This window comes from Sceloporus occidentalis, unplaced genomic scaffold (genome assembly GCF_023333645.1).
Source record: "Sceloporus occidentalis isolate IW3139 unplaced genomic scaffold, rSceOcc1.0.p SCAF_2, whole genome shotgun sequence".
Lineage (NCBI taxonomy): Eukaryota > Metazoa > Chordata > Lepidosauria > Squamata > Phrynosomatidae > Sceloporus > Sceloporus occidentalis.
In genome coordinates, this window is record NW_028316982.1 from 105550746 (window position 1) to 105578337 (window position 27592).

Sequence of the window (27592 nt, forward strand, 5' to 3'; positions counted from 1 at the left end):
TCCTCCCCTGACAAAGGCTCTCTTCAGCTGAAAGCAGAAGGCAAGGTTTTCTGTGTGGGTGCGCAAAGGAGTAAGAGCAGCTATTGCTGTCAAACAGAAACTTGCAAAGCCAAAGGCCGCTGGCAGCAGGTAGCAGCTGAGGCAGCATTATTTTAATTGGCTTCTACGCATACGCAGGGAAAGAACACAACTTTCACCCCAGCTCTATTACGATCTCTATTTTTTGAGAAAGGGTGAAGAAGAGCCAGCGTGGGGTAGTGGTTTGAATGCTGGACTATGACTCTGGAGACCAAGGAAACCAGTTATGCTCTCTTGCCCTCAGAGGAAGACAAAGGCAAAAACCCCTCTGGACAAATCAGAGTTGGAAGAGACCACAAAGGCCATCCAGTCCAGCCCCCTGCCATGCAGGAACTCCCAATCAAAGCATCCCCGACAGATGGCCATCCAGCCTCTGCTTCAAGACCTCCAAGGAAGGAGACTCCAATTCACTCCAAGGGAGTGTGTTCCACTGTCAAACAGCCCTTACTGTCAGGAAGTTCCTCCTGATGTTGAGGTGGAATCTCTTTTCCTGGAGCTTGCATCCATTGCTCCAGGTCCTAGTCTCTGGAGCAGCAGAAAACAAGCTTGCTCCCTCCTCAATATGACATCCCTTCAACTATTTAAACAGGACAATCATATCACCTCTTAATCTTCTTTTCTCTTGCACAAATCCCTTATGATAAGTTCACTTAGGGTCACCATATATCGGAAACAACTTAAATGCACGCAACAATAACAGTCTACGCATTACCACTTTAATCTTCTAACACTTTTGCTTGCAACAAAAGACTATTTATTTCACTGAAGTTTAGTTTGAAGTTAGTGAAGTTAGGATTACAGATTCTCTTCTAAATGAGTACATAGCTATAGAGTAGAGGGACTGTTCACAAGACATCTACAGAATGGGCTAGCTTTTGTATTGTCTCATTTTGGTTTGGATTCTCCCACGCCCCAAAACCGTATGGGTGTATATATACCCATTTGTTGCTTTGGAGAGCATACACTGCAATTTTCAGTTTAAAAAAAATTACGTGGTTCACATGCAGATTGCCAACCAATCTGCAGTTTACTCAAAGCGGGGAGAGAGACTGATACTCTTAGCCAAAGGCTTTTCAGCAGCAGTACAAGGTAACTGCTAGGCATTTGTTGAAGAGGGCAAGAACACAGTTTTTGTACTCATTTCTTAAGCACGCTTTAGAGTGAAACAATATACTTTCGCTACCAAAACTGCAATCCTACACCTGTTTCTTTGGGAATAAGCTCCACTGAAATCCCATTGTAACAGACATATAGAAGATTCCATTGTAATGTGTTGAGGATGGTAATACAAAGCAGCTTCACAGATACATGTTTTCACGCATGCTCTGTAAGCACCTTTTCATGTGTGCAGACGTGGAAGGAAAGAAACCGGAAGCTTGTGGCACCCTTGGCCTAAGATAGCTTGCATTAGCATCAGAGTAGACAGAAGAAGCACAACAAAGACCACTGGAGGAGGAAGGCCAAGAAAAAGTGTGTAAAGCTAGCCACTAAATTTACATGGTTGTTTTGTCCACTAGCACATGAACTTGCACAATGAGGAGAAAGAGAAGAAAAATTCTTTTTGCTCTGCTCAAGCTCTTCAACCCATCTCTGCTTCAGTTTTCTCCTAAGTCCTGACTTGCTTCATTATATTATCATTTATTCTTTTTCTTTCTTTCGTTTAATCTTAAAATTAGAACCTGTTAAAGTGTTTGTGAATTTCTTTTGTGAATGGTGACACCATATTTTTTTCCCAAGAAGATTTAATCAAATTTTAAAACTTGAGATATTTGCTGTAGTATTTCAACAACTGATTTTTTGTTCATTAAATTAAATATTAGTAACAAGGATACACAGTTGTTGGTTCTCTAATCAATTCACATACGGAAGAGAGGCGCTTTTAAAATTTTAAACATTAGTATTTCTCATTTTTGAATTTAAATTTGTATACAAGAGGGATTAACTAATCGACATGCAAATTGCAAACAACAGACTATATCAGAATACATAGCATATTTTGCAGTCAACAGAAATTGAGACTGAGTATTCCCTCTAGTTTTGGTCTATGTGTACTTTGAAGATTATTGTTTGATCCCTTCCCAATAATCCTCTTTAGAATCCTCTTGCAGATTTTGTTGTTATTTTTACACACAAACTCTCATCATGTATACCGTTTGTACATAATGCTAGATGGAAGAACTTGATATAAAAGAGGCCAAGTGTGCCATCTGACTCAACAGTACTGCTGTATAATTAGGCTAAGTAAAGATATTTTACACAGCTTTTTTCAGCCTAGAAATATCTTTTAATGGTAAAAGAAGCCCATACTAATTTCTGAGCTGAGCAGGCTGTGTGCTAAAGGGCTCTTTCTTCATGCAAACTTATTCTCACACTTCATATAGGATTGCATGGGGGTGGAGTAGAGACAATAGTTTTTGCAGACAATACCTATAAGCAAATCATTAACTGTGACAAATGTCTGGCTTATACTAACAAAAGTCAGGAAGAGGCTAGATAGCACTAAAGCTGTTTCTAATTTAGCTTAGCATGCCTGTGTCTCAAGGCACATATGGCAGAAAAACAGTATCTTTCCCTATCATCTGGCTTGCCTGATAAGAGGCTAAGCTAGCAGTAAACCAGCTGGTGGTGCTTAGGCATTAAGTGGAAGGGTTTCAACAAATTCCTGTATATTATTTTCTTTAATACGGCCAAATGTTTATAACAATTAGGAATTTTAGAGAATAGCATCAGTGAAGCCCATAAGCCCTTAGACTGACCCCAGTTTCCTTTATCTTTGGACAACTTTCCCAAGTACAATATTGATTAAAAATATTACACTAGGAGAATCCGTATCTGGATTCCTGACAGATAGCTTTCCCTCAGATATTTTCTAGGCACTGCTTATTTCCGCTCTCATTCTCTAATAAGAGGAGGCATTTGCTGTTATGCGTGCCACCTTTTGCTCTTGCAGATGATGAGACCACTTTAGACAAGGAACAGTTAATCTCAAGTACCCTCATCCTAAGGACTGCTATCAAAATAAATATCCCCTGAACAAAAAGATAACAAATAGTTCATAATACATTGCTTATGTGATTGTAAAAGGGAATAAAATTAGAAGCACCTGAAGAAATTATTTTTGTTACCAACTGAAATCTGGTGGAGAGGAGAACCTAACACAATCATATCCTGTACATTACAACAAAATCCAAAATCCACAAGAGTGATACCATTATTGGCCAACCAGTATGCAGAAAATACATGATGTAAGCTTTCAAGGATTCACTGGATTCTTCATCAAATATATTAAATGGCTGACTTGAAAGTGGTGTGTGCCCATTTTATTTTTACAAGTGTGACTGCTGCGAGAATGAGGCTCATGCAGAAGACTAAGGCCTGTTACAGACTGCCAAAATAAAGCTGCTTCAGGTCTCCTTGGAGGTATGCTATTTAAATGATGCATGGGTCCTAAGAGTCCGGAGGTCGTGCCAAAGCCACACTCCATTCCTAAGCACTGGAGTGCAGCTTTGGTGCAGCTTCCGGATTCTTAGGATGCATGCATCATTTAAACAGCATACCTCCAAAGAGACCCGAAGCAGCTTTATTTGGGAAGTCTGTAACAGGCCTTAGTTTCCAAAAGCAATTGGGAAATAGTATTAAGATCTTAAAGCACTCCCAAATCTCTCATTACCTTTGCAGTGTTGGCAAAAGTGCAACAAGATCCTTGTGTAGGAAGCAACTTTCATTAGGGATGGGACAATTTTAGCTGCCACAATGAAACCACGTAAAAAGTGTTTCTGTTGATGCAGTTGAGGTCACCTTGGTCTGTGCGGAAGCTGTTTTTTTCTGACATCAGTTTGTTTTGAACCCCATTGGACTGAACATTGCAGCTACAAAGACGTTACAAAGCGAAGTATGAAAATGAGCTGAATTGGGATTGCTGTCCTGGATCCTTAAGACGCCACACAACTTTGATACTGATAGTACTTGGAGGAGCACTTGGAGTAGCATACAATAGCTAAGCTGATAACAAGCAGCAATCACACTTGTGTATTTTGTTACCTGTATGACACACAGCACAGTACACTCACCTGCATTTGGCACAAGTCTACAAGTAGATTTCTACACCGAATTCTTCATAATGGAATTGTGTAATCATTACACAAATGCTTAAAGCAGCAGCTGTGGTGCCGTTCAGAATATTTTGACTTTTCTGGATTTGTGTATCCCATCTTAGATGCAATCCAGTTTTAAGCGTTTTAAATAGGGTGTGGAGAAACCATTAATTTGAGCTGTTAAAATGGGCTTCACTTTTTAATAGACAATTTAGTTGATTCGTAGGATTTCCACTGTTTTTCTTGGGTCTTATGAAAACAGGTTCTGAAAATTGTTTCCATCAGGGAGTCCCTGCTTTGAATAACAAGAGGTTATGGTTGTTGTCCTCTAATGACTACTTTGGCTAGAGACTGTCATGTGTCTCACTCTATGTGGGTCTTTGTGAAAACATTCCTCCACGGGCACCACCCTTCAGTCAATATGCACACAAAGAAAGGGAACTATGACTGTTTCTCTTGGCATTAATTATGAAGAGGAAATTCATGCTGAAAAACGCTTGCGCCAAAATAAACACAATTGGTTTGCGAGCAAGAAATTGCTAGAATGTCTTTTTTGGTAGGCAAGCCACTAGGTTACATTTCTGAACAGTTGTTTGGGATCCAGCCACAGAATGTGGTCTAGGATGAGTCAGAACTTGCAGTTCAGAAAGTTCATTTACACAAGCAGAAAAGGAAACTCCTGTCAAAAATAGGAACTAGCAACTGGAACCCTAAAGTCTACAAACTGAAGACAAAAGAAAGATGTCGTATAATGTTGATACAGAGACAGGAAAAAATGTCATAAAACCAATGGACAAAGATATAGTATGTTCTTCTCCTTCGCCTGCAGCTAGCACTGTTTGTGTTTCAGTAACCTTTATTGTATTAAAAATGTCATTGTATCAGGGTCTTCAGCTGAATCTTCAATTGAGGCAGGGATCCGCAATATTTGCTGGTGGTCACATTTGGAATTTAGCATGTCTTGGGCATTCACAAAATGGTTGCTGGTTATGTTTTTCATTCATAAAATGGCTGCCATAATACTATGACAAAACTTATATTCCAGAAGTGAATCTAAGTGACTTGCCCAGGAATCTTAAGTACAAGGCAGAAGTGAGGGCTGAATACCCAACTATCTTGAATTATTATTATTATTATTATTATTATTATTATTATTATTATTATTATTATTATTATTTATATAGCGCTGTAGATTTACACAGTGCTGTACAAACAAACAATAAAATCAATAAAAATGAAACCTGTCAAAGGCATACATTCTACAAAATACATATAAAACAATAGCTAATAATACAAGATAGAATTAGATAAAATAAGCAAGCAACAAATTAAAAACATCAAATGTCAACCTACCATTTCCCACTCCCAGCCCACTGAAGATGAATGAGACTTGAAGGCAAGTAACTTGGCCAAAAAAACAGACTACCAGGCACAAGTGGGGCCTGAGGCCAAATGCTGAACTGTATATATTGTGCCTTCACGAACCACAAAAAAAATAAAATTCAATTTCAATTAAATAAAACCAATACTTAGCACTTTTAAATGAGTTTTTAATCTTGTGAGACGCTCCACTGAGTCCTATGTTTGGGAGAAAGATGAATTATAAATCAAATAATTAAAGAAACTTCAGCAAAGTCAAACCCAACGATCACCCCACTCAAAACTCCCCCCACATTTGGAAGTGCTTGAAAATAAAGCTCTAGGCCACAGCTTCCAACCACTTTTATGTTCCAAAAATGTGTCCCTAACCCATGTAGAGTTTATGGCAAAGCATTTAAGCTTTGTGGCATGCGGAAGGTCCAGGTTTTTTTTAATTAAAAAGCTATAAACAATTAGACGCCAGGAGCCCAGTATGTCAACATTGTTAGATTCCATATTTCGGATCCCAGAATAAATGAGAGCAATTCAATTATATTTTTAAATAGAATGCTCTGTCAGAAACTAAAATATTTTCATTCACTGTTTGCCTAGAATAGAATTTGGGAATTATTTTGGCATCACAAATTCCAGAATCTTCATGCTGAGTGCAGGATTCTATGACTCACTGTCCATAGAAGCACAGAATCATAGAGTTGGAAGAGATCACAATGGCCATCCAGTCCAATCCCAATCTGCCATGCAGGAACTCATCCCCGACAGATGGCCATCCAGCCTTTGTTTAAAGACCTCCAAGGAGGGAGACTCCACTGCACTCCAAGGGAGTTTGTTTCACTGTCGAAGAGCCCTTACTGTCAGGAAGTTCCTCCTAATGTTGAGGTGGAGTCTCATTTCCTGTAGCTTGCATCCACTGCTCAAGGTCCTAGCAGCAGAAAATAAACTTAGCTCCCTCCTCAATATGACATCCCTTCAAATATTTAAACAGGGCTATCATATCACCTCTTAACCGTCTCTTTTCCAGCCTAAACATACCCAGTTCCCCAAGTCTTTCCTCACAAGGCATGGTTTCCAGGCCCTTCACCATTTTGGTGGCCCTCCTTTGGACACGCTCCAGTTTCTCAACATCCTTTTTAAATTGTGGTGTCCAGAACTGGACACAGTATTCCAGGTGAGGCCTGACCAAAGCAGACTAGAGTGGCACTATTACTTCCCTTGATCTAGACACTATACTTCTATTGATGTAGCCTGAAATAAATAAATAAAATATTAATTAATTAATTCATTAAATAAAATAACACTGGCCTTTTCAGCTGCTGCATCACACTGTTGACTCATGTTCAGCTTGTGGTCTACTTGGGCCCCTAGATCCCTTTCACACGTAGTTTATTCAGCCAGGTGTCCCCAATCCTATATCTATTCATTTCATTTTTTCTACCTAAGTGCAGTATCTTACATTTCTCCCTGTTGAAATTCATTTTGTTAGTTTTGGCCCAGCTTTCTAATCAACTAAGGTCCAGAAAATACATTTTCAGATGTGCAAAGCTGGCAGAACCTAAAGAAAGAACTCTTTATTGGTCCAGATCCCCATTTCCCTAACAAATAATAATACAGCTAACAATTAAAAAATAGAAACATGCACCTTTTTCTCCATGTATATTTATCCCCAAATAACTTAATCCTAATCTGGGTATGACAGCTCAGGGCTTGTTCAAATCCAAAGTCTCAGTGCCTAACCTTTTGTAGAAGAAAGCCAGTCAAGTCCAACAAACATGCATAAAAAATGTACTGAGTTGTTTACATAAATCATCAGAACTTAAAAAATTTACACATCTCCTGGCAACACATGGATAAGTTAAGAATGATGCACAGGGAGAACTGAGGATGGTGGGATGAGAAGCCAACCCACTTAGTTGCTTCCAAGACATTTAGTCTTCTGCAAAATTGCACGTTTCACATCTCAGCAGAGAAAAAAGTTAAGTCATACACAGAATAGCTCATTCAACACAAGTGTTTCCAATCAAAATTTTCTACCCCAAATCATCAGGAGTGCCAGCATTTCAAAAGGGACTTTGAGAGGTGGAAAATGTGAATATTGATAGGAAAGAAAAATGAAAAAGATGGCAATCATATCCCTCCTTTTAATTCTGTTTAGCAGCTTGAGATTGTTTTATGTAATTTGCAAATACATGACCACTACTGTTCAGAGGGCAAGTCAGAAGATACACAGCTGGCTTAAAAGTTAAAATAAAGAGACATGTGGAGAAGTAAGACTTTCACACGCATTAACACATTATCATTGATGCCATGTGTATTAATGACTCTATCCTACCCTGATCTGTACAAAGGAATTCCAGATTAAGTTCACAATTTGAAAAAGGGAATGAAAATAGCTTACAAGCAAGACCAAAGAGGCTTTACACGGGTGCTTCTTGATGAGGAACCCCTGCTCCATTTTACACCATATTTGAAACAGGTTATTGCAAAAGACCCATTTGCGATGCAGCACAAGCATCAGTTGTTGAAATGGAGATAGAAAGTTGTAAAAGGCTAGTGCAAGCAACTGTTGGAGAACAGCCCATAGATATGGCAATCTTTCAAAAGTTTAGGCAGAAGACATACAGTGGGCCCTTGGTATCTGCTCTGGTTAGGTTCCCGGACCCCTTGTGGATATCAAAATCTGTGGATGTTCAAGTCCCATTATATACAGTGGTATAGTAAAATAGTATCCCTTATATAAGATGGCAAAATCAAGGTTTACCTTTTGGAATTTTTTAAAAAAATATTTTCAATCCATGAATGAATGATTCCATGGATAAAGGATCCACAGACACGGAGGGTCGACTGTATACATGAGATACTTATCAAAAAGTGGCAAGGAGAGAGCAAAACTGAGGGGGAAATCCCATTTTCCTTTTTCAATAAATCAGTGAGAAACATTTTGATTTTTTAAAGACTACACTTGGGTGTAACAAACTTTATCAAGCTCTATATAGTAAGGAATTATGCCAGTCCCTGTTCAGCCATGACACTTATTGGGCCACTTTCTCTCAGCCTAAAGTACTTCACTGGGCTACTGTGAGCAGCATAAAGGTAATAATCCCCAATTTATGCCCCTTGGTGCTCTTAGAAGATATACAAATGTGATACATGTGAGAGGACAAAGGATGAGAGGTTCTTACCCTAGCTGCTGCTCCAGCAACAAAGAGGAATTTAGGGACTTGGCAAGAGTCATGCAGGCATTCAGCTCCCACCAAAATACTATACCCACTTCTAGAAGGTTCTGACTAGCTGTGTGTGTACACAAAGCATATCCCCAATGCATTGACCATGCAGAACCTGTGGCCCTTAAAATTATGGACTTGAACTCCCAGAAGCCTAAGAGTTAAGGATGATGGGAGTTTGTAGTTCAGTACCTGGAGAAAGCAGCTTCTCAACCTCTGCCATAAAATCATGAACGCTATTGGAGCAACATGGCAATACCTGTAATACTTCAAACAAAAACCAATTACAACAACACAGTTTGAATACAAGAATACATATTCAGCCCACTAAAGCATATGCCACAATTCTAGCATAAGCTCTAACAATACAGGGATCATACCCTGCCCCTAGGATTCAACGTAGGCCACTCCAGACATCCAAAGCAAAAACAGAATGGGGTGAGGAATCTTAGAGGGAAACAAGGGATGAGGCCCATGAACCTTTATTTGATTTTATTGCTACTTTTGTGTTGTTATGTGCCCTCAAGTCATGTCTGACTTATGGTGACCCTATCACAGGGTTTTTTGGGGCTATGTGTGCCTTGCCCAAGGTCACTCAATGGGTTTGCATGGCTGAGTAGCAAACTGAACCCTGATCTCCAGTCATAGTCCAATCTTCAAAGAACTACACCATGCTGGGTGTTTCTCCTTTTTCTTTTTGCAGAGTGGGTGATGGTTGCAAAAGCACAACAGCACATTTGATTCATACACCTTGTGTGAGATTATTATCTCAGTTTTAAAAGGTATGTGCATGCCACAAACACCTTCCAGATGATCTAGAGCAGCCCCAGCTGCCCATACTTCATATCAAAATTGAAATCTCACATACTGTAAAGATAAAGAGTTTAAACAACTTTCAGAACACAATTTACAAATGCATAAAGACCAGACTGAATCATGCTAAATGTAATCTGTACTACATTTAAAGAACAAGGCAAAGATGTTGAGAGTACTCATTTTATTAAATATTGCTTTTTAAAAAATAAAAAGAGCCATTACATCTTCAAAAATAGCATTTACAAAGGTAAAGAAATATCAGTACAAAATGCTAAGAATCTTCTCTCTATTACAAATATGTAAACAAGTTGACCATTAGGAGAATTAAAGCTTTGAGTCGTTAAAGTTAAGATGAATCCAAATGTTGAAACCACCACCTGTAAGAACTTGCAAGTAGAAGCAGTCCTTGAATATAGTTTAAAATGTTCTCTCTGCATATGATGCTTTTGTGTAATACTTTACATGATATTGACCTAGTGGAAGCCCTATCCTTCCCCCACAATATCTTATTTCTGGTAGTGTACATGTCAAAAATTATAATTAAAATTCTAGTATTTTCACTGCCACTGTTTGAATCCAAGGAGCTAAAGAACATGTGGGCTTGGGGAAGAGGAACTGCCTTTCATTCATTTCACTGAAGAACACTTACTGAGAATATGAACAATGTGTCATTTCTGGTTTCCTTGGAAAGCAGTTTTTGAATCTGACAGAATTCCTTGCCCCAGGAAGATATAGCCAGTCAAGGGTTCTCTTAATTGAATTTTTCTCATAAGTGCTTCTAAGTACTAAGTACTGTATTTTGGTGTGTATTATTTCAGTATATGCTAATGATTCCAGCCCCTCTGGCAAGGTTGTGTTTTTAATATGTTCACAATCTGATGCATTAGAACGCATCATTACACAACCACTTTCTATCCAATAAATTTCCTTTGAAGTTACTTGATTTGACCGCTTATGAGGAGAAAGACAAAAGCTGGAAGACTTATTTGACCCATTACAGTGAGGGTTTCAAGGTGACAAGCAGGTTACAAGTGAAGTGTGGCATGAGAAGCAAACTAAGAGAAAGTGTGGGTTCTTTTAGAAGAAGGGCAGAAGTACTGGAGACAACAGCCTGCAATTCCTATCAGCCCTAGATGGTATTTGTCAAAGATGAGGAATTACACAAGCTATAGTCAGTATCTGGTAGGTCACAAGTTAACCACTCCTATTAGAGAACTAAATTCTCAACATGCTAAAGAACTAGATTTTAAAATAGCCTAGGATTTCTTAACTAAAGTACAGCGCGCCCGCACCATACGCGGGCGTGCCATACGCAGCCTTGAGCATACGCACTCAAGCCGCGGGGCGGAAGGGGCAGCGCGTCCCATTCAATTGAATGGGCACGCGCGCCTGTTGTGCCCTGCGCGCGCCCGCGCTGCCACACACGAGCCCCATTGTTTCCAATGGGAATCGAGCATAGGCGGAATTCGCCTTACGCGGAGGGATCCGGAACGGATCCCTCCGCGTAAGGCGAAGACAGACTGTACTATAGAACAGCAAGCATTGTGAAAGATAATGCTGGGACTGTTTGTCTCAATTATAGTCCATTGAATTATGTATCTCACTCTGTTCTCCTTATAGTGAGTGTAATCACATTAATAGCTACAATGAAATGTAATGGCAGACACTCTTTCTATGATACTGAATCCTATTTCTGAAGCTTGTAGCAGTGTAAAGAAAAAGGGCTCTCTGGTTTCCCAAACTGGGTAGGCTACCAGTTTTCAGCATAAACAGTTAATCTTTTGCAGAGAGGAAACACTCCTATAAGACATCAAATAAAAATGCAGTTAACTCCTATATATACTGTTAACTTTTCTATGCATCAAGAAAGCTATGCAGCTTTGGAATCTATTTACCTCAAGTTAAAGCCTAGTACCAAGGGTTATAATAGTAGCATTTTTTCAAGTGTTCAGTTATAAAAGTTCCAGCACTGTGTTAAAATGTGGATCTTATTTTATGATATTTTTTTAAAATATATTTAATTACTAAGGGAATAGCATGATTCTTTTCATCCAGATGCCAATATGAAAAACTCTGGTTATCCCAAGAGATCAGAAGATTTACCCAACAAGAACAGACAAGTCACATTGCCCACTGCTACATCTAAATAAATGTAGTAATTCGTGAGCCAGGCTTTAAGTAGTGCCACTTAAATATCTGTCAGCATTTCAAAATGCTGCTTTGAAACAGTACAAAGGAAATTGCAGAACTGTATGAAGTGAAAACAGGCTCTACAGATTATGCTGGTTTTATAGAATATAGAAGACTTCTATATTAGTCCAATGGTCCAGTTCTCTGTACTGCTAAAATGGCTTTCAGTTCTGAGCATGGCCCAAACATAAAGTCTTTAGCAATGGTCTGCAAGAAAAAAAATTGCCACACATAAATGAAAAAAATATGCTTTAAAAATTAACATTGGAAAGTCACAGACCGAGACAGAAGAGAAACAAGTCAATTTAGGATATGCAGTCTGTGGGATTTTTTTTTTTTTTTTTGGGGGGGGGGGGGCTTCTTAAGTCTGCAGTCTCCAATATAAGACACAATGTGACAAGATCTGACAGAAAGCTTAGATAGATTATGGGTTTTTTAACTTGTCCTCCAATTCCTTTTCATACATTCTGGACTTTTAACCCAAAGAAAAAGCACCTGATCCATCTTACTTGGCTGCATCCTCACAGATGCACCAGTGTACTCCAAAGATTCTTGCCTGAAACTGCCAACAAAAATAAACCACACAGAGCTGGATGGAACAATGGGCTGTCTTGGAATAAAACCATTTTCTATGTTCCTTGGTCAACACTGAACTGAAAAATAAAACCATCAAAACTCCCATAGCGTTAAAAATCAGTATGTTTGAATTTGTACAGAAATGGGCACAGCAACATACTGAGCAATCAGATACTCTGAATACACACGTTACATTCAAATTGTTGCTTACATAGCAATATGCACACCTCAAAAGAACCATTAAACAGGTTCTGTGAGCCCAAGCAATCCTTAGACTAAGCAGCTTCCCCATGTCATAGGGCAATGAGGAGAGATTTAAAACCAGACTGTCCTATGGCATGGAGACTCTTTCTTTCTAAGAGTCAGTACTACTGTGTAGCAGAAATTCCCTGCATGAACCTTTGGATCTTTGGATCCAAGCCATTATGAGTATTAGCGGCAAATTATTCCTATTTCCATTTCATTCATTTCTCTGACACTAAGATATTAAGAATTTTAAGGTATTTGGAAATATAATGTATTCAAGTATAAAGTTTGTAATTATAGTAAGAAATTCTGGAAGTGCATCATTTTCCTTGTTAAATATCAACCAACTACTAAAAAGGCTCATCCATGAGAGCTACAATTAATAGCTAACTGCCAGTTTTTAAATTACATTATTTATGAAGCACAGAAACCTGAAGTGCTACCTATCCATATTAGTAATTAGTTTGCAAAAACTGACCCTAATCATATCATATTTTGCCCTTGAAAGCAATAAATTCTTACCACCATGATTGATTTTTTTGGTATGCATAAATCCACAGGGTACAGTAACTCAGGTGTGCATGCAGAGCACTGTGCATGAAGAGTGTTCCCCTTTCTCTTCAATAACCAGGAAAAAACTCTGCACTAGTAACGGGAATCCACACTGACAAGTGTTTCCTTTCAAGAGAATGGGGAAGCGAAGTACACAAGCCCAGGCCTATAGTGGCCTGCAGGAAACAACTGATAACAGCAATTTCATCTCAGATGAGCTGCGAAGATCACTCAGAAGTACACTTGTGGTCTTCTTTTCACCTTGTATTTTAATGAGCCATACCGCACCTGAAATAAAGAACCAAAAAGGATGAGATGTCAGGAGATCCAAAGGAAATTTTTATGTTGTGGCAAAGCCAGTCAGAAGAGGGATAGGGATAAAAAATAGCATCCAGCAGCACTGGCAGGAATTAGTGTAAATTAAAATATTCTGCAATAAAAACAGTTCAAACATTGAGAATTTGTTTAAATTTCAATGAATTTATATATGTATATTGCCCCTAAATTATGGTTACTATGAACAGAACCAGCTGCAAGGTTAATGCCAAAATATGAAGTGCTACATACTCATGAATGTCACTATCCTGTGACTATTTTGATCCCATTACAGTTCAGTACAAAAGCACTCCAAAATTTGACATAATAATGAACATTACACCAAAAATGGGGAAAGAAGATATGAAGAAAAAATAGATAAAAACAAGTACATTTGAAAGATGCAGTAAATGAGAGCTATTTGATCTGTGTTTTGGCACAATTAAGAGATCAGGCACCAATGTCTGGAACAACATGGTTTTCCTCCTTCTAGCTCCCCCTGAACATATCTTTCCCTCTCACGTTATCATATTTCAGAGAATATCAGCCCTGTTTTTAATTAAACTCCAAACCCAACTAATTCTGGACACATCAATCTTCCTGAACACCATTAAGCGGTATATGGAATGTTCACTCCTGGAGAAAAGTGAAATAGAATCATAAAGTTGGACCACAAGGGCCATCCAGTCCAACCTCTGCCATGCAGGAATTCTAAATCAAAGACTTCAAGGGTCATCCAGACATGAAGGACCATCCAGTCCAACCCCTACCACGCAGGAACTCTAAATCAAAGCACCCCTGAGAGATGGCCATCCAGCCTCTGTTTAAAGACCTCCAAAGAAGGAGACTCCACCACTCTCTGAAGGAGCGTGTTCCACTGTCAAACAGCTCTTACTGTCAGGAAGTTCTTCCTAAAGTTGAGGTGGAGTCTCTTTTCCTGTAGCTGCATCTATTGTCCCATCTCCTATTCTCTGGAGCTGCAGAAAACAAGCTTACTTCATCCTCAATATGATATCCAAATACTTAAACAGGGCTATCATATCACCTCTTAACCGTCTCTTCTCCAGGCTAAACATACCCAGCTCCCTAAGTCTTTCCTCATAGGGCATGGTTTCCAGACCCTTTGGACATGCTCCAGCTTGTCAACATCCTTTTTGAACTGTGCTGCACAGAACTGGACACAGTATTCCAGGTGAGGCCTGACCAAAGCAAAATAAAATGGCACTATTATTTCCCTTGATGTTGACACTATACTTCTATTGATGCAGCCTAAAATCACATTGGCCTTTTTAGCTGCCACATCACACTGTTGACTCATGTTCAACCTGTGGTTTACTAGGACTCCTAGATCCCTTTCACGTGTACTCTCCTATATCTATGCATTTAATTCTTCTGCCCTAAGTGCAGTACCTTACATTTCTCCATGTTGAAATTCATTTTGTTAGCTTTGGTCCAAATAGGACAGTCCCTAATTAGTAGATGTTTTATCATAGTTAAGGTGGAACCATCACAGCAGCCTCTAAAAGCGCTGACAGAGAATGCAAAGAGATATGCCTTACGAACTGTGCTATAATAATCTGACTAATTATGGTAGCACAATGTACCAACAGTAGAACACAGTGCACAAGACCACAAAGAACTACAGTTCCCAGGATACCCTGGCACTGAGCCAGGACAGTTAAAGCCTGGATTGTAAGCCAGTTTTAAACAAATCTTTATTGTTGACTTACACTGTCTAGCTTGTCTAAATACCACCAATATAGTTTTAGGTATTACACTAAACACCCCTTTGGAGGCAGCAAAAGAGAAAGTATGGGATGCATACTTGAGCACTTTGTTCATTCACAAAACTCAGAATTATCTATTTATTATTATTTTTGAATTTGGCCAGAGTCATATACAAAGGTATGCTCAAAGGTACTGAAACTCAGAACTATTCACCAGAAGTTTGTTTTCTTGCAGATGCTACATTCAGAAAAAAAAAAATCTGTATTATGTACTCTCAAAAATGCACCTATAGAAGTAAAATGTGTAGTATGTTAACTTTAGGTTAAGAAACACAGCTCATAATTACTTTTCTACAAAACTTTATGTTATAAAGACAATATCTACTTGCCTCTTTGCGACCTTTGATTGTTTTTACAGATTTCATACTCTGTGTTCTCCGGAGACCTCTCTGAGCAAACATCTCATCCTCTGAATACGTCCCCTCCCTCTCCTCATCTGTTTTATCATCTTCAGAATCTTTTTTCACTGGAATACTGTAACCTGAGACTGCAAAGTCAAAATGCAAAGCACTGTAATTTAAAGCAATGACTTCTAATTATTGATCTTTAAAAAGGCAGAACATTTGAGTTGTTTTGCTTATGGTTTTTCCAAATGCTAGCTGTGAGTTGATGTTAAAAGAACTGCACAAAAAATCTGCATACCCAAAGTTCTGAGTAGTGTTCCAGTTAAAGTTACATTTGAAATCAAGAGAGCTTATGGTGTAATATACACATTGGCTGTTGAAAATGGAGAATCTCATTTTTTAAAAAAACAGGCACACCAAGGTCCTTGGATAAAGCTAAAGTTGTACTGTGCATCTCAGCAATAGTGTTAAAGAGCATTTAGACACATTCTCATATCTTAATCAGTTTTCTAAAGTATTGCTGGATTAGAAGTAGAAATTCAATAATATTCTGGGTCCATGATGGAAGGCAGCATTATCCAAACAACAGTATATTGCTAAGGGTGTATCCACACTGCAGATTTAAAGTAGTGCGACACCAGTTTAACTGCTATAACTCTATTCTGTGGAATTCTGGGATTTGTAATTTGATGAGGTATTCAGCATTGTCTGTCAGAGAGCTTTGGTGCTTCATCAAACTACACATTCCAGATTCTGTAGGACAGAGCCATGGCAGTTAAAGTGGTATCAAACTGCTTTAAGTGTACAGTGTGGATACACCCTCAGAGAGACAGAGATATTTTACAATTTTTATCCAGTGGAGGATAGTACTACCAACAAGTGGGAGACAGTTCAATCACATGTACCCCAAAATAGGCACTGAAGTGGAGGGACTACTCTAAGAGTGTTTTAGGCATCATGGTTCATCACAGGAAATGTACCTCTGATTAATTTATTAAAATATTTATATCCTCTTCTGTATCTAAAGATCTCAGGGCAGCAAACAAACAAACAAAATTAAAAAATCAACACAGCCAATTTAAAACATCCAGTTTTAAAAAAAACTATTCAATTGCTCCCCCTGCCCATGTTTAATAAACTGGGTTATAGCAGGATTGAACAGCATCAGTTGAGTAAGGAAAGCATAACATGATTGTGCAATGTCTGCATAGAATTGTACTAAGAGGCATTATGTTAACCTTGCTGTAGGCTTTGTGGCCTTATAAAACTTTGATCTATATTCTATACAGTGCTAGGTAAGCAAGACTCAGCTGAACTAGCATGGCAGGGAAGTGATGATCAGCTGAAGACAGCACATCCAACCCTTTATCAAGGATACATTAATACAGTTGAGAGACAGTGTGACAATATAACCACATATAAGACAAGCTATTCAACAAATAACATGAGCATATTGTTATCCTCATCTAATTTATAAATAAGGTAGCCTCAGTTTTCAGAAACTAAATGTTTATCTTTCTGTCACTTCATAAAGAATATGCTAAAAAATTACAAATAGCCCAGTTTTCAATAACATACAAACCTAAGGATTCAGTGGTGCTGGAATTTTTGCCTCTCTTTTTGGTATCAGGTAATGTTTGGTAGTGCCTTTGTCCCACAGGTTCATCACCTTGTATAGCTGTTAGGTCTTGCATACTGAAACTTCGCAACTTTTCAGTTATTGCTCCTTGACCCTTGATGGAAGAAAGAGAGAAAATTTTCAATAATAGAAAGGTATATGGATTCCTTTCTTAAACGTTGATCTGTAATGATTAATACACAGATTTAGTATTACAATAATCAGCAGCATTTTGAGTGCTGGACTATGACTCTAGAGACCAGGGTTCAAATCCCAGCTCTGCCGTTTAAACCACTGGGTACTCTCAGGCAAGTCATACTCTCTCAGCCTCAGAGGATGGCATGGCAAACCCGCTCTGAAGATACTTGCCAAGAAAATCCCATTATAGGTTTGCCTTAGAGACACCATAAGCTGGAAACCACTTGAAAGCACACAACAACAACAACAGCAACAACAACAAAAACGTATTACAAGACACTGCATGCAGTACATTTCCTTCAAGAAAATGAATAGCACATGTTCCTTTGAGTAAAATTTTGCTTAACCATTAACTTTAAGGATTAATTTATATTAATAACTAGGAAGAGCTGTAGCTGATATATATCAACAGTTTAATCCCCCTCCCTTTTTTGTTTTTGCTCAGATAGAACTGTAGTAGCTTCAGCTTCAGCTGAACGAGAAAAAAAATGTGAATATATCTGATTCAATATAACTAGCAAAAGATTCTATTTCACTAAAGGATGGCTGTGAGTCTGTGGTCACATGTAACTTTATCGCATTTTGTCTTGACTATTTGTACTTGTGACTGATTGAAAAGCAAGTGATTTTGGATAACAGAAACACATATTTGTTAGTTTATTATTCTGTGTAGGAAGTTTTGTCAATGCTCGTCTCCTTAGAATAAACATATTTAGCCTATCTAATATGTTTGACTGCAGTAAAGTAGCAGAGACAACTATGGGAAAATGTAGAGATCATGTATACATACATACACATAAACACTTTACCATAGTTGTCTGAGCTGATATATACATGTGACATGGAAAATCTTCCACCAAAAATATAGCTATTACTGAACTCACAAGTAAACATGCCAGGTGATGCTTATCCAAATTAGATTTGCTCAATTTATTCTGCACATGTAAATTAGATTGCACTTGTTATGAAACCAAGTGTGGCATACTAAAAGACCTACATAGAACTACCTTCACTATTTCAGTCACTAGCAGTACTCCCAGTTCCATTTTGACATTTACAGTACACTCTTCCCATCCATGGGGGTTTGGTCCAGATCCCATGAACGAGAAAAATGTGAATGCTCAACCCTCATTACAGTCAATGAGCAGTGATGTGCATGCATGTGGGCATGCACCACCACTGACAATAATGGGGTGGGTGATCCATGGACACTTGAGGTTAAGGATGGTTTGCTTGCCAATATAATGGGTTCACTGTATTTAACAGCAGTCATAGCTGAATGGGAAGACATATAAGACTTGTGACTTCCTATTTGTCCTTTGTCACACAATAGTAACATTCTCACAGGCTCAAAACGTGTCATAACGTATCCAAACACACATCTGACATTATGACAGTTTGCAAATAAGCTAGCAAAGGAAACATCTAAAATAATACATTATGCATTTGAAAGTAGAATCTAAAGATAAGAATATGATCAACAGGAAGAGCATGCTGAAGTAAAATATTATGTAAAATGCAAAATGAGAAGCTGCTTGGCAATATACCATCTGGAGCTTGCATTGTATGAAGCAAAGGGAATGAAATGCTTGAACATGGCAGTCAGAGCAGTAATGGAAGCCATAAACAAGCAATACAAGGTAGAAGTTGAACATTTTCTCCCCTGCTGTATCAATTCAATAAATCTAGTTGCAAGACAGGAAAACATTCTGACAACAACCCAAGAAACTCTTGATTGAGTTACTGCATGCTTGACTCACTGATCTTTGTAAGAATGCAAAGGTCACATGTCCTGAGTGGTGTCACTAGGATTGGTTTGATCTGATGCGGTAACTCATGGCGTCATTCCTCACTACAGACCTCCTGCCATACTCAAGAACTCAGGTAGAAAATGATCATCAAAAGTCACAAGAGATTTTGCTCCTCCTAAATGAGGGATAACAAGTAGTAACAGGAGAAGGGGCCTTTCTAGTATGTGCGCCCCACGTACAGAATGGCCTCCCTAGAGAAGCTCACATGGTGTCGATATTATCTTTTCAACATCACTTTCTGTGGCTTTTCAGTTTTAAAGGTTGTTTTTTTTTAAGAGCAGAGTGTCTTCTGGCAACCTACAAGTTTAACACTTGTGGTACACAGTGGCATCAATAAGGTTGGTATCACCTGGTACGGTAACTCATGGTGTCACCCCCCCCCCTTCATTGACCTCCTCCCATACCACATGCATTTTAAAGGGATGCAGGTGAATGCCATGCCTGTTTCTGCCAAAAGGCAGATGTTTGGAGAGCAGTGGTGTCACCCCTACTTAAGAGTGTCATCTGGTGTGACCTGCACCCACCTAGTAACACCCCTGCATGACCTTAACATTTCTATCAGAGGACAGTGCATTGATTGGGACTTTTGCCATGGACTTAGGTGCCTCTCCCTCTAGTGCAGCCAAGGTGAATTTGAAAATGTTTACTTTGATGTTAGATTAAATGCAACCTGCCATATCTTCCAAATCCAGACAAATTGTGTATGTATGTAAATTGAAACAAGCCTCTTTAAATCATGGTACAGTATATGAAATTGGCTTGTTTCAATGAACCATGCTTAATGACAACCAGTATTTAGGATTTGAGAAGCATGCTAATGAACAGTTAATTTAAATTGGAAATATACACTTCTGACCTTCTCAAACTCATGCAAGGGAAGATGGGAAGTTATATACTCTTGTAAAACTAACATATGGGTTGAATTGTGTCTGAACACAACTATGTACCACCACTGCCTTCTTTAAAAGAGAAGCTAAAAATATAGCATAGTATTACTTTTTACACACAGATTAACTTAATAGAATATCAAAGTCAGCATTTGCCTCTTGCAAACAATTTTTTAAAAAGTGAATTTGCCATGGACTGCACAGACACAGCTTTTTATCAACAGTTTTTGGCAACTCTCCTGGAAGATAAAGACACACAATTGATTCTACAACTTTGTTAAGCTTGCAGACAAGCCATCCAAGTACGGTGGTTTAATTTCAAATAAGAGATTATCTGAGCTGTCATGCAAGATGCCAATAAACATATGACAATGGTAGGCAAGTCTACAGTTGTAATTTGAGCAGTTGCAGGTATTAGCGATCCAAACAATTCCCACATAAAAGGCCTTGCCAACTAGGAATTATTCCTCCTCTCAATATCTCTTCTAGTTTCAATCAGTTGTAAGGCTAAACCTCTACAGCACGCTCACAACTGCTATTGAAAAGATTATCCTTTTTCTAATGAGTCATGCCTTCTCATAATGTGGCCAAAATACAACAACCTCAATTTAGTCTTCTTGGTTTCCAAAGAGAGTTCAGGCTTGATCTGTTCAAGGACCCAAAGAAATCATCTGGACTGAAAGGTACATCTTCTCTGCTCCAAACACTGTTGTTGTATGAGTTTTTAACAGATTCTTACCTGTTCTTCCCATGCCACATTAGTAAGAATATTCCCATTACTTATGTGATTCTAACTAGATCTAAATTTACTGGTTGCTTTATTTTCTTTATTTATAGCATTTTAATACGACTTTTCAAGTTAAACCTCCAAAGGGGTTTACAATAAAAGTAACTGATATTGGAGGGGGGAAATAGTAAACCAGTCTTCAAAATATTGCTGCAAGTCTTTCGAAGACACGTATTCTTACTGTTACGATCATGTTATTCTAGACAAATTTACAAGGAGAAGAGAAGTAACATCACAACACTCCCCACCCATTATATTCTTACCTTCAGACTATCTCCTGAATGTCAAGGAAAGTATATTTTCCATCCAGAGATAACTCCAGCTCATACATAACTCTATACTATTACAGTCCAGTAGTTCAGCTTATTTTTCAAATCTAATGAAAGATGTTTTCAAAAATTGTACCATTTCTCTTTCTATAATGCTGCAGGTACAAGAGATGAATTCATTAGCCTTAATCCATACATCTTCCTGATGCTGCACTGCCAGTGCAATGACAGGGCTTTCCTTTTCTGTCCTTTCCCTTCCTCACTACAATACTTAGAGCTGCCACAAAATCAGTTCAGAAGAGTTCCTCAGCCTTTCAGAACAAGTTTTTGAGGGACATGGGGGCTACAATGATAAGAGAAGGATGCTCCCTGCACACCAAAGTCCATCACTGAATCCTGAACTCTACAGCCCATTAGCATTAGTTCCATGCTTGAACATAGCAAAGACTAAGCCATGTGTCAACCAATGGATAGTTATAGGCAGCCAAAATACTACACTTTGAGTCCAAATGAAAAAGCTCAAATTAATGTAGTTTCCTAATGTATAATGAATGTATTATACAAGTTTAAGCAACAGCAGTTACAGTTCAAGTTCATGTACTGGATTAATATTTTATTCTAAAAAGTAAAGAGAATTCACGGGGGATTTATATTCATTTTTACTAATATTTAGTGTAGCATTATTTATTTCATGCTTTAATTTTTCATGAGCAATTACCTCTATTTGATTGAAGGAAAACAGCAGAAAGAAGGCAGAAATCCTACAGCATGTGATTACCAGCAAGAAAAAGCAACAAGAGAGAAAGAAAGGGTCATCTTTACTATTACAAAAATAGTATAACCACTGTTTGAGAGACAATACATTTAGTACACACTGTTAAAAAAAAAAGTTATCTAGCTTTTCTTTTTCTACACACACACACACACACACACACACACACACCACAATTTTATATTAAACAGCTCGTAAGTAATAATATTTACCTTTACAGCTGCAGTCACTGCTGCTGTAGCAGCTAGATTTAAGCCTTGCTTGCCAAAATTAACCATCGTTTCATAGCCACGCTCTTTGGCTTGCACAATGTATTCATCTATCTCCTAAGGGGCAAAACACAAACCAAAGTGTAGACATTAATCTCATCTAACCTCTCCAATCTATAAAATTCTCATTAGTATTAAATGCAAGTTAATAATTACTGTTAAAATACAGGGTACTAATACAAATTTCTTTCTCCCTCATCCCCACCCAATACACAATACATTTAAATCATTTATATATTGGACAAATGGTTTTAAGATGAAAAGTGGCGGAAGAAATCTCACCTTTTCTTTTGAAGAAAGAAGAGGATGAAGAAATTTCCTATATATTAAACTTGCCCCTCTAGTATATGGAGACAGCAACCAAATAACAAAAGCAATCTTCAACTCATAATACAGAGGAAACCTGCAAAACAGAAATTAGAATACAAAATTGGGTTATACAGCTTTTAAAAAGTAGGCCTTTTCCTTTTCATTCAGTCCTTTCAGGATAATATCTAGCTTATTATAAGCACTTTGCCCCTTAAACTTTGCACAGAGAATCTAGTTTTACAGATGTTTAATGTGCACAGAACGGTGATACTGTACAATCCTTTCTTGTGCAGAACCAAAGGTCATTACAATTAAGTGAATAAGGGGCATTTTACACTTATCAACTGCATTCAATATATACAAATTTTGGTGTTATGTTTTGTAATGATATGGTGCTTACCAAGAAATCATGAGGTCTGCTATTGTTTCAGTGACAGTATAAAGAGCAAACACAATCCAGTACATCATCCATCGCACCTGAAATAAAAAAAAAAGTAAATGTATAAATAGTCACTTTGATCTTAAATAATATGACAAGAACATACACAGTTAGTTGTTGCTGTTGTTGTGTGCCTTCAAGTCATTTTCAACTTATGACAATCCTAAGGTGAACCTATCATAGGGGGTTCAGGTCACGATTTGTTCTTGAACCTTGTCCTCCAAAGTACTAGTCCAATACTCAAACTACTACACCACACTGGCTCTCACATAGTTACATAAATAAAAAAGTATATACAAATTAAACTATACATTCATATTGTTTCTATTTATGTACTTTACAGGAAGTAGTATGCAACAGCAAAATGGGTTAGGTTTCTGACACACAGCTTCTCACAGTCTGATCAACTTCAGCTAGAAATGAAATAAATGGCATATTCAAGTGTATGGCTATTGTCAAAGAAAACTGTCAGTTACAGCAATAATTTAATAAGCACAAAACATGCATCATTCAAGCAATTTATTTTCAATCAGCTCTAAGAAGCAACCATCTTCTCCTGAACTTCTTCAAACCTGCAATTCTACCAACTTCTAATGGTCCCAGTGCTGAGAAGGATATAATCCTTTCCAATGAAGTAAGCTACAAAACACAGCACATTTTCAAATATTACTTTGGGGAGCAATACCACATGATGCAGGCATTTCCAGGTTTTATCTTTACCAAACCCTTCTCTTACAGTGGTTAAACTTATTAAATTATAAAGAATGGACTGTAATTTCCTAAATGTACAGCACATTTTCTATAACAGAAACATTTTCCACGATCCCACTACCCAGAAGGGAAAAATGCCTCTGAACAATTTAAATCTAAAATACAAAATTACTCATAAGCTTTAGGACTGAAATTTATCATCAATCCTAAATATTTATATTCCCATCCTAGCTTTCCATATACAGAAGCTTTCTTATGCAGCAGCATTCATTCATTCAGACTTGGCTGGCAGGTTGGAACTATGCTCCAACCTGCTTCTGCTTTCTTTCATCAGAAAGGCTGAGAGAAGAGGTAGCAGAAGAAGCAATGTTTGTGTGTGGGGAGGGAATACCCAAAGCAGTGTGGGGAAGACATCCCTTAGGGGAAGGAGGGGAAGGAATAGCTGGGGTTGGTTCTTGGAAAGAGTCCTAAGCTTTGGAGCAGCTCCTGTAGTTAAAATATTTCCCCTTCCCTGCTGTAATGACTGGGCCTCCAGTCATTGGGAGACTTCTGCCAGGTAATAAGAGTAAGCTGGAAGGGAGGCACAGGCAAATATATAATGACAGCATAGTTGACGGAAGGCTCACTTGACCAATCAGTGAGCAGGAGTGAGAGTTCTTCCGGAAGCTTCTAAGAGAAAAAGCCTTAGAAACCAAGTGGCAGTTAGAGAGAGCCTTCCACAGTTAGTGGTTTCTACAGTGAGAATTCAAGGTGGGAATCTCTCCTTCGAGTTAGTCTTACAGGTCAGGAAAACTGTAGTGACTATAGAAAGAAGGCATAATTCTGGCAGATAGTTTATGCTAAGTCAAGACCTATAACTATATTTCAAATATATAGTTGAAATATGAAGGCTGGCATATTACATCAATATATCAGTTAGGTAAGAATATGTCAGATTAGAACGTTTAGGCCTTATTATTTGTCTTGTTACTTGCATGAAATGAATACTTTGAGAATTACACATAATCTACCTGCAAAGCCCTTATGATCTTGCATGATTTCTATCTTTTTGTTCTGTTTTGTTTAATTATAATACTTCCTTAAAGGTATCTGCTATTTTGACACTCCTTTACACGTGTCCCAGCTTGGTTGATGCTTGAGAAGATTAACAAGCAGTAGAACTAGAAATCCTTAATAAGTCTCAGTGTATGTTAAGGGAAATACAATACGAATTCACTGTGTGATGGCAGCGTGAGTCGAGGATCTCCAGGGGTCATCTTCAACTCAGAAAGGAGTAGGAACATGGAGCAGGAGACTCAGGGAGAAGCTAAGGATCTGCTGGGACTAAGAGCCAAGGCAGGCCTCCTGTTTGGCTGCTTAGACCACAGGAAGATCATCACACCTGCCCATACCAGTTTCTAGTCTCTGTAAACCCAGCACACACTGGCTGCACCCCTCTCCATTTCAATGAAGAAGGATTGAGAGTTCTTCCTTGTCAGGGAATAGCTTCTTCCTTTGCACCTGGTCACCTTGGAGCAGCAACCAAACTGCTGGCTGAGCAGTAACTGGGAGGCCTCTTGCTCGCACTGGCCTTTGCCACAAGGCCAGCACGAGTGAGAGGTTTCTTGGTTACTGCTCAGCCAGCTGCTCAGTTGCTGCTGTAAAGGTGACCAGGTGCAAACAGGGCATCAACCAAGCAGCCAGTCAAGTAGCCTCTCATCTGTGTTGGCCTTCACTGACAGGCTGGCATGAACAAGAGGCTTCTTGGTTGCTGCTCCCAAGATGACTGGGGACCAAGGGAGAAGCAACCAAGATTGTTGTTTTAAATTTGCAGTATAATAGTAGACCTAATATCAACAAATTGCATGGGGGTGGGGGCACTATGATTTTTGCCCCAAAGGAAGCCCAAAATTTTTTGGAGACCACTGCTCTAAAAAGTACTAATATTTTTACTGAAACAAGGGGAGTAGGAACAATTTTCCATTGTTTAATAAAAACAAAGAGTTCACTGGCATATCAGGGTAAGGCGTACTTTTGGAGAATCCTGGTTCTGTCACCACAGGCTTCTCCTATTGGAAGCTATTACAATCTGCTCCTGTTCTTGTTTTCACAGAGACAATGGAGCTTCTCCATCTTCTGCTTCCAATTTTGTATTTCTATACTGATTTCTATATTGGCCATCAAATTATATCCATGTATACCGTCACCTCTTTGGTTGCTTAAAAATGTGTTTGCGATGAACAAACTGTTGGCCTCGCAAAATTCAGTCACTCTCCTGCTTAATTTCTGGATCTTAGGCCAAACTTTCCAACAAACTTTTATTCTATTCTGTTTCATATGCTTGCATTCCAAGCATCTATGAGTAACAAGAAATCTTGCTTTGGTGTGTGATCAATTTCTTCCTGAACCCTAGCATAGAATGTTTCAGTTTCTTCTCTTTCTGGTTCTGTAGTTGGCACATAAACTTGGATTATGTTTATATTGATACATTTTCTACGAAGTCTTACTGAGATTATTTGGTCAGACTTTGCATTATAGCCTTTGACTGATTTTGCTACATCTCTCCTCACTATTGATGCTACCTCATTTCTTCTTAAATTTTCATTTCCTTATGCGGCTTGAACATACGCGCTCAAGCTGTGGGGCGCACGCGGGACGGAAGGGGCGGCACGTCCCATTCAATTGAATGGGCGCGTGCGCCCGTTGCGCCACCGTGCACAAGCCCCATTGTTTACAATGGGGCTTGAGCATAGGCGGAATTTGCCTTACGCGGAGGGATCCGCAACGGATCCCCGCGTAAGGCGAGGACCCACTGTATTGCAATGTTTATACATTCCCTTCCCTTTCTACAATGCTTAGCTTCTCCTGAATCATGCTTCTCACATTCCATGTTCCTATGTGTTGTCAAGCTTCAGATTTTCCTTTCACTTCTGAGCATAGCACTTCAACAGCTGAATGTCCTTTCAGCTTGAGTTCAGTTGCGTCAGTGCTAACTGTAGTGGTCCCCTGCTCTGCCCCAGTAACTTAGTGAGTGCCATTTAACTTGGGAGTTTCATCTTCTGGCATTATCTCTAGTTTAATTTTGTTTTAACACTGCTTTTTCATTTCTAAGCCATCTTAACTCCCAGTGACGGGGAAATGACAGATTATAAATAAAGACAATCGTCTTCTTTTTCTTCAGTATGCAGTCACTATTTGAGTGACTATGACATTTGCCACATGAAAAATGAACAGCAGCATTAAGTTCAAGGATATGCTCATGTAAGATAGTCTCAGTTGTCTTCATTTCTTTCACAGGCTAATGTCAAATGTCATACTTTAGAGTAGTGGCCTGAAGGGATCTATTAATATGCACATTATTCCTAGCAAGCCCCATAAAAGCAGACAGATGCTATTCTCCCTCTTTAAGAAAAAAGGAACCTGAAGCTACCAGTTCCCAAAGATTTCTCAAATCTTTGTCAATAAGTCAAATTGTGGCTACATTCTATCCAATTATCCTGCTTTCATATCAAGGGATAAATGTTTAGGGCCTCAGTACATTTTCTACTATTTTGTTAAGTTAATTCTAATCTTATTTTACAATACTGCACTCATAGCCTACTTCATGATGCTGCTTTACTAACCGTAAAAAAGTACAAATAAAAATCAGAAAAGCAACCATGACATTTAGAAATACTTTTCATTTTCGCGGCAAAACCTTAGAAAAGCTAATTTACTTAGTAGATATATCAATTAATGCTTCATTTAGTTAACATATGAAGGTTCATTTTAATCAGAGAGAGCATGTTTTGTTTGGTGATATGACATTTAATCATTTAATTGAGCAGTTAATATGCAAACAAGTAAGCTGTCATCCTATACATATATAGATGTAAGTTTCTTTGAACTCAGTATGGCTTACATCTAAGTAGACATGAGCAGGACTGCATTGTAAAACTTCTGAGTCA

The 27592-nt window shown here is 38.4% G+C and overlaps 1 protein-coding gene across 2 annotated transcripts in view; it reads right to left on the minus strand.

The window, feature by feature from the left end:
* Positions 1-12124: 12124 nt before the first annotated feature.
* Positions 12125-27592, minus strand: part of LOC149318825 (receptor expression-enhancing protein 3-like) — a 50938-nt gene continuing 35470 nt past the window's right edge. Inside the window, exons 3-8 of one of the 2 annotated variants that reach the window (XM_089510528.1) lie at positions 22917-22993; positions 22490-22610; positions 22151-22264; positions 17179-17329; positions 15582-15733; positions 12125-13438 (exon numbers count right to left, since the gene is read on the minus strand). In XM_089510528.1, the coding sequence (XP_089366654.1) occupies positions 13382-13438; positions 15582-15733; positions 17179-17329; positions 22151-22264; positions 22490-22610; positions 22917-22993 (672 nt within the window). In that variant the 3' untranslated portion in view covers positions 12125-13381. Of the gene's footprint in view, positions 13439-15581; positions 15740-17178; positions 17330-22150; positions 22265-22489; positions 22611-22916; positions 22994-27592 lie in introns of both variants that reach the window. The other variant, XM_089510527.1, reaches the window with a different exon arrangement.